Source organism: Dendrobates tinctorius, unplaced genomic scaffold (genome assembly GCF_039654945.1).
Source record: "Dendrobates tinctorius isolate UK_male_01 unplaced genomic scaffold, ASM3965494v1 ptg000011l, whole genome shotgun sequence".
Taxonomy (NCBI): domain Eukaryota; kingdom Metazoa; phylum Chordata; class Amphibia; order Anura; family Dendrobatidae; genus Dendrobates; species Dendrobates tinctorius.
Window position 1 is genome coordinate 79536768 of NW_027361679.1, and position 12820 is coordinate 79549587.

Here is a 12820-nt window from a genome sequence, read left to right on the forward strand (position 1 = left end):
TGTCACTCATAATCTGTACAAGTTAATTGAGAACAACAAATAATTTTTAAGTTGAAACTAATAATAATAACAACTGAAATAATGAAGTTGAATAAGTGTGAACCACCTCCTAATTGGGATGTGGTTGCATGCAAAATTAATGAATCACATTAAGGCTGTGTGCCCACGATGCGATTTTTAAGCGTTTTTGCCGCAATTTTCGGCGTGAAAACGCTGCGAAAACGTTTAAAAATCGTGTACAGAACGCACCCCATGCATTCCTATGGCATTCCGCACATGCTGTGCTAATGCTGCGCTTTTTTCCGCGGCGGAAACGCATCGCGGAAAAAAATCGCAGCATGATCATTCTTTTGTGCGGAATCGCAAAGAATTGCCGCGATTCCGCACCCATAGGAATGCATGAGAACCGCTTACTTCCCGCATGCTATGCGCCATTTGACTTTTTGAAATGAAAATTAGCTCCAATCGTTAGCGGACACCATGTCGTGTTTGGAGATCCCCTGTGTGCCTAAACTTTGGAGCTCACCCACAAATGACCCCATTTTGGAAACTAGACCCCCTAAGGAACTTATCTAGATGCATAGTGAGCACTTTGAACCCCCAGGTGATTCACAGAAGTTTATAATGCAGAGCAGTGAAAATAAAAAATCTTTTTTTTCCTAAAAAAAAATTTTTTAGTCTGCAATTTTTTATTTTCACAAGGGTACCAGGATAAATTGGACCCCAAAAGTTGTTTTCCAGTTTGTCCTGAGTACGCTGGTACCCCATATGTGTGGGGGGACCACTGTTTGGGCACACGTCGGGGCTCGGAAGGGAAGTAGTGACATTTTGAAATGCTGACTTTGATGGAATGGTCTGCGGGCGTCATGTTACATTTGCTGAGCCCCTGTGTGCCTAAACAGTAGAAACCCCCCACAAGTGACCCCATTTTGGAAACTAGACCCCATAAGGAACTTGCCTAGATGTGCGGTGAGCACCTTGAACCCCGAGGGGCTTCACAGAAGATTGTAACGCAGAGCCATGAAAATAAAAAATCTTTTTTTTTCCTCAAAAAATGAATTTTTAGCTCGCAATTTTTTATTTTCACAAGGGTAACAGGAGAAATTGGACCCCAAAAGTTGTTGTCCAGTTTGTTCTGAGTACGCTGGTACCCCATATGTGGGGGGAAACCACTGTTTGGGCACACGTTGGGTCTCAGCAGGGAAGTAGTGACATTTTGAAATGCTGACTTTGATGGAATGGTCTGCGGGCGTCATGTTACATTTGCTGAGCCCCTGTGTGCCTAAACAGTAGAAACCTCCCACAAGTGACCCCATTTTGGAAACTAGACCCCCCAGGGAACTTATCTAGATGTGTGGTGAGCACCTTGAACCCCCAAGTGCTTCACAGAAGTTTATAACGCAGAGCCGTGAAAATAAAAAATCATTTTTTTCCCCTAAAAATTTTTTTTTTCACAAGGGTAACAGGATAAATTGGACCCCAAAAGTTGTTGTCTAGTATGTCCTGAGTACGCTGATACCCCATAAGTGTGGGGGAACCATTGTTTGGGCACACGTCAGGGCTCGGAATGGAAGTAGTGACGTTTTGAAATGCAGACTTTGATGGAACAGTGAAAACCCCCCACAAGTGACCCCATTTTGGAAACCAGACCTTTCAAGGAACTTATGTAGATGTATGGTGAGCACTTTCAACCCCCAAGTGCTTCACAGAAGTTTATAATGCAGAGACATGAAAATGAAAAAAACATTTTTTTTCCACAAAAATAATTTTTTAGCCCCCAATTTTTTATTTTCCCAAGGGTAACAGGAGAAATTAGACCCCAAAAGTTGTTGTGCAATTTTTCCTGAGTACGCCGATACCCCATATGTGGGGGTAAACCACTGTTTGGGCACACGTCGGGGCTTGGAAGGGAGTGAGCACCGTTTGACTTTTTGAACGCAAAATTGGCTGGAATCAAAGGTTGCACCATGTCGCGTTTGGAGACCCCCTGATGTGCCTAAACAGTGGAAACCCCTCAATTCTAACTCCAACCCTAACCCCAACACACCCCAACACATCCCTAACCCTAATCCCAACTCTAACCATAAACCTAACCCCAACACACCCCTAACCCCAACACTAACTATAACACTAACCATAACACTAACCACAAGCCTAACCCTCTTTCCAACCCTAACCCTCTTTCCAACCCTAACCCTAACCCTGATGGAAAAATAAAAATAAAAATATTTTCTTTATTTTATTAGTTCTGCCTACCTATGGGGGTGATAATCGGGGGGTTCATTTACTTTTTATTTCATTTTGATCACTGTGAGAGTGGTACTTCATGGCTGGGACAATTGCTTAAGTGCACTTTCACACCTGGTTATTTTCCATGTATCTCCATCCTTCTTTGGCTCTATAAAACCAGAGCTAACAATCAAAGGGGTGAGTGGAGATAGAGGGAGAACAAGCAAGTAGGAAGGTGCATTTAAAGGTTTCACCAGGCCATGATGCACCAAGTGCCTGTACTTGGTTTGAACAGTCATTCTGTGCTGACAGAGTCTCTTTAACCCCTTCACCCCCAAGGGTGGTTTGCACGTTCATGACCCGGCCAGTTTTTACAATTCTGATCACTGTCCCTTTATGAGGTCATAACTCTGGAATGCTTCCATGGAACCCAGTGATTCTGACATTGTTTTCGCGTGACATATTGTACTTCATGATAGTGGTAAAATTTCATTCAAATAACTTGCGTTTGTGAAAAAAACAGAAATTTAGCGAAAATTTTGAAATTTTCCAACTTTGAATTTTTATGCCCTTAAATCACAGAGATACGGCACACAAAAAACTTGATAAGTAACATTTCCCACATGTTTACTTTACATCAGCACAATTTTGGAACCAAATTTTTTTTTTGTTAGGAAGTCATAAGGGTTAAAAATTGACCAGCGATTTCTCATTTTTGCAACACCATTTTATTTTTACGGACCACATCACATTTGAAGCCACTTTGAGGGGTCTATATGATAGAAAATACCCAAAAGTGACACCACACTAAAAACTGCACCCCTTAAGGTGCTCAAAACCACATTCAAAAAGTTTATTAACCCTTTAGGTGCATCACAGGAATTTTTTGAATATTTAAAAAAAAAAAAAAAAAAATGAACATCTAACTTTTTTTCACAAAAAAAATACTTCAGGTTCAATTTTTTTTATTTTACCAAGGGTAACAGGAGAAATTGGACTGCAAAAGTTATTGTGCAATTTGTCCTGAGTACGCCGATACCTCATATGTGGGAGAAAACTACTGCATGGGCACACGTCTGGGCTCGGAAGGGAAGTAGTGACGTTTTGGAATGCAGACTTTGATGGAATGGTCTGCAGGTGTCATGTGCGTTTGGAGAGCCCCTGATGTACCTAAACTATTGAAACTCCCCACAAGTGACCCCATTTTTGAAACTAGACCCCCCCCAAGGAACTTATCTAGATGTGTGGTGAGCACTTTGAACCCCCAAGTGATTCACAGAAGTTTATAACGCCCGGGCGTGAAAATAAAAAAATCATTTTTTTTTCCACGAAAATTATATTTTTGCCCCCAATTTTTTATTTTCCTAAGGGTAACAGGAGAAATTGGACCCCAAAAGTTGTTTTGCAATTTGTCCTGAGTAGGCGGATACCCTATATGTGGGGGTAAAACACTGTTTGGGCGCATGGCAGAGCTTGGAAGGGAAGGAGCACCATTTGACTTTTTCAACGCAGAATTGGCTGGAATTGAGATCCGACGCCATGTTGCATTTGGAGAGCACCTGATGTGCCCAAACAGTGGAAACCCCCAATTCTAACTCCAACCCTAACACACCCCTATCCCTAATCTCAGCCCTAACCCTAGCCCTAACCCTAATGGGAAAATGGAAATAAATACATTTTCTTTTAATTTTATTATTTTTCCCTAACTAAGGAGGTGATAACGGGGGTTTGATTTACTATTTATAGCGGGTTTTTATGTTTGGCAGCTGTCATACGCTAAAAGACGCTTTTTATTGTAAAAATAGTTTTTGCATCACCACATATTGAGAGCTATAATTTTTCCGTATTTTGACCCACCGAGTCATGTGAGGTCTTATTCTTTGCAGGACGAGTTGACGTTTTTATTGGTACCATTTTCGGGCACATAACATCTTTTGATCGCTGTTTATTCCGATTTTTGGGACGCAGAATGAACAAAAACCAGCGTTTCATGAATTTCTTTTGGGGGGGTGCGTTTACACCGTTCCGCGTGCGGTAAAATTGATAAAGCGGTTTTATTCTTCGGGTCAGTACAGTTACAGAGATGCCTCATTTAGGTTGTTTTTTTATGTTTTGTTGGTTTTATGCAATGAAAACTATTTTATATAAAAAAAAATTATTTTTGCATCACTTTATTCTTGTTTTTTGCGGGACAAGATGATGATTTTGGCGGTAGAATTGGATATTTATATGCGTCTTTTTGATTGCGCGTTATTGCACTTTTTGTTTGGCAGTATGCTAATAAATCATTTTTTGCTTCTTTTTATATTTTTATTTTTTAAGGGGTTCGCTAAAGGGGTTAACTAATGGGACAGTTTTATAGGGCAGGTCGTTACGGACGCGGCAATACCTAATGTGTACTTTTATTGTTTTTTTTATTTCTAAAAAATGGATTTATTGGGGGAATTTTTTTTTTTTTTTTTTTAACTTTATTACATAGTCCCAGGTGGGACATCACTATCCTGTGACAGATGGCTGATCTGTCACATCACAGATCACTGTGACAGATCAGCTGACACTGTGATAATCAGCTGACACCCGGCCGCGATCAGCGGCGCTCACCACGTGGGCGCCGCTGATCGCGCTAGACGTACTATCCCGTCCATGGGCATAGGGGGCCCGGGTCCCATGGACGGGATAGTACGTCTGATGTCAGAAAGGGGTTAAAAAAGGGACCAGAAAATTGAAGCATGGCCTGTGAGCCATGAGAAAACTAATACCCCCATTTTCCACCAAAAGAACATAGATGAAAGCTGAAAATAAAGAAAAACTGAGATTATTCCTTATACCACTTACATGTTAATCTCTCCTTGAGCTCTGGAGTAGGGGCCATGTCCACTGCACTTTTTCCATGGCAATTGACTAGTGTTGGATCTGCACCGTGGCTCAACAGTAGAGAGCAAACTTCAACCCGATTCTTTGATGCAGCCTCATGTAATGGTGTAAACTGCCATAGATCCATAGCATTGACGCAAGCTCCATGCTGAAAAAAACAACAACATTATTCTTCACAAAACTAAACAAACAAATCTCCAAACAGATGGCGATTCTATATTTCCCAATTCAAAAGGCACTGAAAATGAAGACAGGCGACTGCATATTTTACTCTCTCCATTTACTTATACTGAAGTTCTAAAAACAGACAAGCAGACCAAGACCTGAATTTAGTCTGTGGATTTGTTCGAGAGGAGAATAGCACTTTAACCCCTATGTGACCACACCAAATTTTTCAAATTTGAGCCTTTAAGTTTCTGAAAGTTTCCACCTTATAATTTTTTTTTTCACAGATCTATTCAGTTTTGAAGTGACTTTGTATTGGAAACCCCCCCAAATTGATACCATTATACATACAGCACCCCTCAATGTATTCAAAACTGTTGTCAGTTTGTTAACCCTTGCTTCACAGGAATTATCGCAAAGTGTAATTAACATAACGAAACATTATATTTTTCTACTAAAATGTTGCTAAAGTTTTAAGGGTACCGTTACACATAACGATGTCCCAGCGATCCCACCAATGATCCGACATGGATGGGATCGCTGGGACATTGTTATCTGATCGCTGGTCACAGACAGCCCCTCTAGCGATCAGGACCAGCGAGCACGCTGGTTACCAACGTAAACATCGGGTTTGTAAGGGCCGCGGAGCCCTTAGAAACCCGATGTTTACCCTAGATACCAGCGAGCACTGCAGGCAGGGCGGGAGGTGGCGGCAGAGCGGCGCACAGACCGGCGTAGCTCTGCTATCTGCTACTCCGGTCTGCCACACGCAGCGATGCGCGCTGGCCAGCGGGAGACCAGCGATGAAAAAAACGGGCCAGGACGATCAGTGATACCCCGCCGGGGGGCCGATCGCTGCTGGATGTCACACACAGCGATCTAGCTGGAGAGATCGCTGATGTGTCACAAAATCAGGGATCTCGCCAGCGAGATCGCTGTGTGTAACAGGCCCTTAAGAGTCCATTGTAGCTGGCACGCCCCGAGTCTATCACTATACCTCTGATTATCACAGCAATCATCGGGACCACACAATCTCTGGGTGCGAATGGGATTAAATAGCGAGTTCCCTCCCTCTGTTAAACGGCCAGGAATGGTTGCTTACCAATAATCGTAAACACTGAGCAGCTATACGTCATCAGAATGCATGCAGAATCAATCACCTACCTTAAGTAATAATTCTGTTACTTCAAAGTGTCCATAGGAACACGCATTATGCAGAGGCACCAGCCCGCTGGAGAGAAGTGAAGAACACATAAGTACAGCATAGTAGTAACAGCTACAATAAGAGAAATGCGTGAGTCATGGCTCTTATTAATACCCCTTCTACTTTGATCGTCACCCCCTGAGTCCTGCACATTCTTTGTTATTTTCCATCCACCAGTAAATTGTGGCCATGCTCAGTGCTCCGGTGAAATTGAGGTGGGAATACCTCGATTCACAGTAGCGGAAAGTGTAACACCCGCCTCCTTCCATGCACATCAGGAAGATCCATACCATACACATTAGATTATGGCTTGACCCAATGAATAGACATCTTAACCTTTATAGATTACAAAGATTAAAGGTGTTGTCTGAAACACTGGATAGGTGATAACTACTAGATCAGTAACGGTGCGACAGCTGAGAACCCCACCAATCACCAAAACAACCCATTTTTATCCCTATTAGAATGGACAGGCAGCGTGCATTGTCTTCTGCTCTGCCAGGGGGCGTCCGCTTTCTCCAGCAGCCCCATGGGAAATGAAAAGAGAAGTGGTCGTGCATGTGAACAGTCTCTCATTCACCAAGGCTGGATGTGCAGCTTTTTTACCAAGGTGTAAAACGTTTGTCCCAGGAATCGGTCATCATCACTATCAGGTCAGTGGGGTCCAACTCTCGGCACACTTACTAATCAGTGGTTTGCAGGTTTCGCAGTGGCCAGATGTTAATAGTATACAGCGCTGTCTCACCAAAGATTTGTACGCTGTGTACTGGCTATTCTCTGGTAATACAGCTCAGGCCTCATTCACTTCTATAGAGGCCAAGCTGAAGCACCTGAGAACAACCACGACACTGTGAAGTGGAAAATGAGCAATCAGTTCACCTGTCCAATGCACAACTACGAACTTCAAGAGATAACAGTAACAATCCGAGCAGAAAGCTTGCACTTACTTCAATAAAAGTGATGCTTTACCAATTCAGAAGATTTGTTAAAATCAAAAATGGTGAAACAGCAGAACAACACACTAGTGACAAAGGGGGAACACGAACAAGCTCAAGGCAACGTTTTGTGATCTACATGGTCCTTTTTCTGAGCTTGCCCGTGGTTCCTCCTTTTACACTTGTGTTTTCTGCCGTTTCACCATTGTTCGTTTCAACAAATCTTATGGATTAAAACAGCATTGTTTTCTGCTTGGATTGTTACTGTAACCACAGTGTATGGACCTGTGGTGTTCCACTCGGTGCATTGCATTTATAGCTGCTGCTGAACCTGTGAACAGCTGATCTGTGAGGCTGATCTCATATCAATTAGGCACTTAAAATATTTTATACGCATAGAACGATCGGTAACTTTCAATGACGCAATTGGCATGGTTAACCAATATTTAAACAAAAAAAAAAAAAAACGCACAATACTTGAAACAGACACCGTCGCTCTAGAAATCATGGTGGTATTCTGTGAATATGGCCATGTGCACACGATGCAGATATCCAGCGGATCCGCAGCGGATTTTACCGCGCAGAAACGCTGCATATCCGCATTGTGATGTACAGTAGCATGTTAGTCAATAGAAAAAAAAAACGCTGTGCAGACGCTGCGGATTTTTCCGCGCGGTTTTCTTGTGGTTCAAAATATGCAGCATGTCACTTCTTTTGTACAGTTTTCCTCCTGCTCCATTCTCCAAATCCGCAGGGGGAAATCCGCAGGGGAAAACCACAAGAAAAAAGGAAGAAATCCGCAGGAAAAATGCAGGTCATTTGACCTGCGGATTTCTTCAATTCTGTGCGGAAAAATCCGCAGGGCAAAAAAGTACATCTGCATTTAGCCTTAAAGGAAGGAAAATTGCACCGATGAGGGCCATGGAGTGTCTACGCTAAACATGCCATTTGTTACAGTAGAGGTTAAAGACGAGCGCTAGATTCAGAAGAAAACTTACAGGACACAACTTTACAAAATAATTTTCCTAAATCAATGTAATCCAGTATTTTGATTTTTATCTGCAAAGTGGAGAGGCCAAGGTATGTGCTGGGGAGTGGGACTTCAAGGTGTTTTCTGGGTTTCAGCTAAATTTACAATTCATGGCCTCAACTCATCAAGACTGACGCTGTCCACACCGGTCTTGGGCCCCATTTCTAATGCTCCAGTGTATAATGGGCCCCATAGATGCTGCTCCAGTGTCTTATCTGCCCCATTTAGAATGCTCCAGTATATGATGGGCTCCATGGATGATGCTCCAGTGTATGATGGGCCCTAATAATGCTCAATATATAATGGACTCCATTTCTAATGCTCCAGTGTATAATGGGCCCCGTAAATGCTGCTCCAATGTCTGATGTCCCCCATTTGGAATGCTCCAGTATATGATGGGCCCCATTTTTAATGAACCCAGGCATGGTATGTGAAAAGAGCTCCATGGAGTAATCTGAAGTGTGTGCAGCCGCATCCTTCACTTTTGGTGTGGGTGAAGGACACAAGGAAAGGGGTTGCTCCTGACCAGAAGCCTGCACTGACAACTCAGTGCTTGCATTTTTTGGAACTTCAGAAGAGGCAGCGATCGAGCTGGAGGCTGTTTCAGCAATGTAAGGCAAAAACAGTTCCTGATGCTCCGGCTTTAAAAGCAGTCTACCTACTCCCAGAAAAGGGAGCCTTACCGGTCTTCCGGACCTACACCATGACGCAGGCTCAACACCTCCTGCCTTAGCTGCTATTGTGTTTTTGGCACTACCAGAAGATGCACCACCACCACCATCAGTACCAGGTGGCCCCCCACGCCCACGTCCGTGTCCTCTTCCATCATACTTCGGAAAATGGACCCAAAATACCAGCAGATATATGGTACTGTATCAGAAGCGTACAGCTCTATATAGTCTAGGGATAACAGTAAATCTCCGTATATATTTCATGAGTCATACACAGACGCTCACAGGCTCAGTATGGATTACACAATAAAATAAAAAGTTGAAAAAGGGTACAGTATCACCAGATACAAGGTATATATAGTATAGTGTAAACATTCTGAATCTCCGTATATATTTCAGGAGGCAGACAAACGCTCTCAGGCCCAGTATGGATTACACAAGAATATGAAAAGCTGTAAATGGGTAAAGTAACACAAGCGTACAGCTGTATACAGTGTTAGGGTAATCTTAAATCTCCAAATATATTTCCGGAGTAACAGACAGACGTTCACAGGCTCATTATGGATTACACCAGAATCGAAATAGCTAAAGAGGTTACTTTATCAGAAGCGTGCAGCTGTATACAGTGTTGGCCAAATTTGAAATCTCGGTATATATTTCTGGAGTCACCCTCAGATGCTCACTCAGTCTGGGTTTGACCATAATAAAAAATGTTGTAAAAAAAGGTACTGGATAACAAGATAGCAAGTATATATATTATAGGGTACAATTGAAATCTCCGTATACATAGTCCCGTAGTCACTCTCAGACGCTTACTCAGTATGGATTTGACCGTAATACTAAATGTCGAACAAAGGTACTGTATAACAAGATACAAGCTGTATCGAGTATAGAGTAAAAATTGATATCTCCGATTCACCGTATATATAGAAGGCGTAATCCACACATGCTCACTCACTATGGATGATACTGTAATAAAAAATTTTGAACAAAGGCACTGTATCAGCACATACCAGGTGTATCCAGTCTAGGGGTAATTGTAAATTTCCGTCTATACTTCCGGAGTCAGACAGACACTCACAGGCTCACTATGTATTACACCAGAATTTAAAAAGTAGAAAAAAAGGGAAAGGTTTTCGAAGTGTACACCAGTATACAGTGTTGTGGTACTTTGAAATCTTAGTATATATTTCAATCTCAGTAAGCCAGTCCAGACTCTCCGCTACTGGAAACTACATGGATACAAGTACAGATGGAAAGTCGAGTGTTAGCAGAAATTTGGGAATTACTCTTTGCGGGAAAACCTCCTGGTAGATGTTGCACAGGAGATGCAGACCCTCAATTACGGTGTCTGTGGAGACAGCGAAAATGGTTCTTTGTGAAGAAAAGATTGCTTTATCGCAGTAGCGTGGATCACATCACTGTTACTCGTCTCCATCAAATTGTGATCACAGGGAGAGATGTAGACATGGTCCTCACTGCCTATCATGATGTGTCTGATCATTTTGGAGTGCAAAAGACAGAAGCCACTGGCCGTAGGTGATTCTATTGGATTGGCATGAGAGGAGACATTCAAAAATGGCGGCAGGAATGTCACACGTCTGTGACTATCACAACTGTGAAAGGTGATCATAAAGCACCACTGCATCCGCTTGTAAGTTGACGTCCATTACAAATGGTAGCCATTGATCATTTGAAGGTAGAGGCCAGCAGGACAGGCCATAGCTACATCTTAACCATCATCGATCAATAAACCAAATTTCTAGTGGCCGACCCTGTGAAGGATTTAACTGCCCAGACTACACAGCGGTGGAGCAGGGAGAGGTAAGTATTGCAACTTGCAAGTGCTGTGGCCATGACCAAGCAGGGGGGGGCACACTCAAGGGCGACGGTATTGGCACAGGGCCCCTCATAGTACGCTGGTGTGTCTGACGGCGAGTGGGCCCCGCCACCGTCAGAGACACTGTATTGTACTATGAGGGGCCCTGTGCCAGTGTCGTCGGCCATCAGTGGGCCCATCCACCTGTTCAGAGCAACGGCACTTGCCCGGGTGCGCCAGGTGTTGACCACAGCCCTTGGGGGGGGGGCGGCTCAGTTAGGGAGGTTTAAAAAATGGCATATGATGATGTGTAGGCTGGACATTCAGCAGCTGCAAATGGAGCAATTGGGCAAGTCCGAGGAAGAGGACAAAAGCGAGGCAGTTTTCTGGCAACCTATGTGTCATCAGGGGAAGGTGGGACAAAATCCTTTGAAACCCATGCATGGTTCATTTTAATGAAGGTTAGATCATCAACATTTTGGGTCGACAGACGGGTCCTTTTTTTCCTGTCAGGATTGATCCAGCAGCACTGAAGACTCTTTCAGATAACACACTAGCAGCAGGGCAAGCGAGCTCCTCTAAGGCATATTGTGCCAATTCAGGCCAGGTGTCCAGTTTAGAGGACCAATAGTTAAAGGGGAATAACCAGTGAGGCAGAACATGAGGGAGAAGTAGTTTGTAACCATAGTTGACAACAGCTGTCTCCTGTCACTTTTAATCGATGCAGTATTAGCAGTCATGTGAGCGGTACTTGAGAAGTCAGTCCACAACATGGTCATGAAACCTCTGTCTCCAACACCACTTCGGCTGTGTGCACCACGAACACCTCTTCCACTGTGCCCACTACAGCTCGTGGGAGAACCAGCAATGCTGCTGTGTGCTGGGAAAGCCTCAAACAAAAGGTTTACCAGAGTTACTTGTTTGTTAGCCAATATTATCTCTAGGTTCTCCTGCGGCATGATGTTGTGTAATTTGCCTTTGTAGCGTGGATCGAGGATGCTGTCCCTTTTTAGGATCCGCAAGGCATAATCGCACATGTGGGCCAACGTTCCAGGTGTCAATAATGCACTGCCAATGCTGGGTGGAGGAGCACTTTCTGGCAAATCCACATCCCTACAGTCACGCATAAACCCTGTACCTAACTTTGGAACGCCAACATTTTCTCTAGCCCCCTGAGAAGCATCCTCCTGCCAAAAATAATCATCCCCCTCATCCTCCTCCACCTCTTCCAGGACAGTTCCCTGACCAGACAATGGCTGACTGTCAGCAAGGCTTCCCTCCTCCTCCTTTTCCTCCTCCGCTGCAGACGCCAGATCCTTAATGTGCGTCAAACTTTGCATGAGCAGACGCATAAGTGGGATGCTCATGCTTATGATGGTGTCGTCTGCGCTTACCTGGCGTGTGCATTCCTCAAAACACTGAAGGACTTTACAGAGGTCTTTCAGCTTTGACAACTGCACACCCGACAATTCCATGTCTGCCCTCAAATTGCCTGCCCGTGTATCCTCCCACAAATGCATTACAGCCTGCCTCTGTTCGCACAGCCTCTCAACCATGTGCAGGATGGAGTTCCACCTTGTTGCAACGTCTATGATTAGGCGGTGCTTGGGGAGGTGGAGAAATCACTGCAGCTTCTGCATACGACTGGAGTGTACGTGCGAGCGACGGATGCGTGAGCACAGTCTTCGCACCTTATGGAGCAGGGATGTTAACTCCGGATAATTAATTAGGAGGCACTGCACCACCAGGTTCAAAGTGTGAGCTAGGCAAGGTATCTGTGTGAATTTTGCAAGGGCTATGGCTGCCACAAAATTACGGCAGTTATCAATGACACCTTGCCTGACTCAAGATGTAGACTGCCCAGCCATGACTCAGTTTGTCGCTGCAAGTAGT

At 43.8% G+C, this 12820-nt stretch overlaps 1 protein-coding gene across 2 annotated transcripts in view; it reads right to left on the reverse strand.

The window, feature by feature from the left end:
* The window catches only part of TNKS (tankyrase), a 288176-nt gene that overhangs the window by 142414 nt on the left and 132942 nt on the right, over positions 1 to 12820 (reverse strand). For both annotated transcript variants that reach the window (XM_073543626.1, XM_073543618.1), the window contains exons 7-8: positions 6433 to 6499; positions 5065 to 5251 (exon numbers count right to left, since the gene is read on the reverse strand). In XM_073543626.1, the coding sequence (XP_073399727.1) occupies positions 5065 to 5251; positions 6433 to 6499 (254 nt within the window). The remainder of the gene's footprint in view (positions 1 to 5064; positions 5252 to 6432; positions 6500 to 12820) is intronic.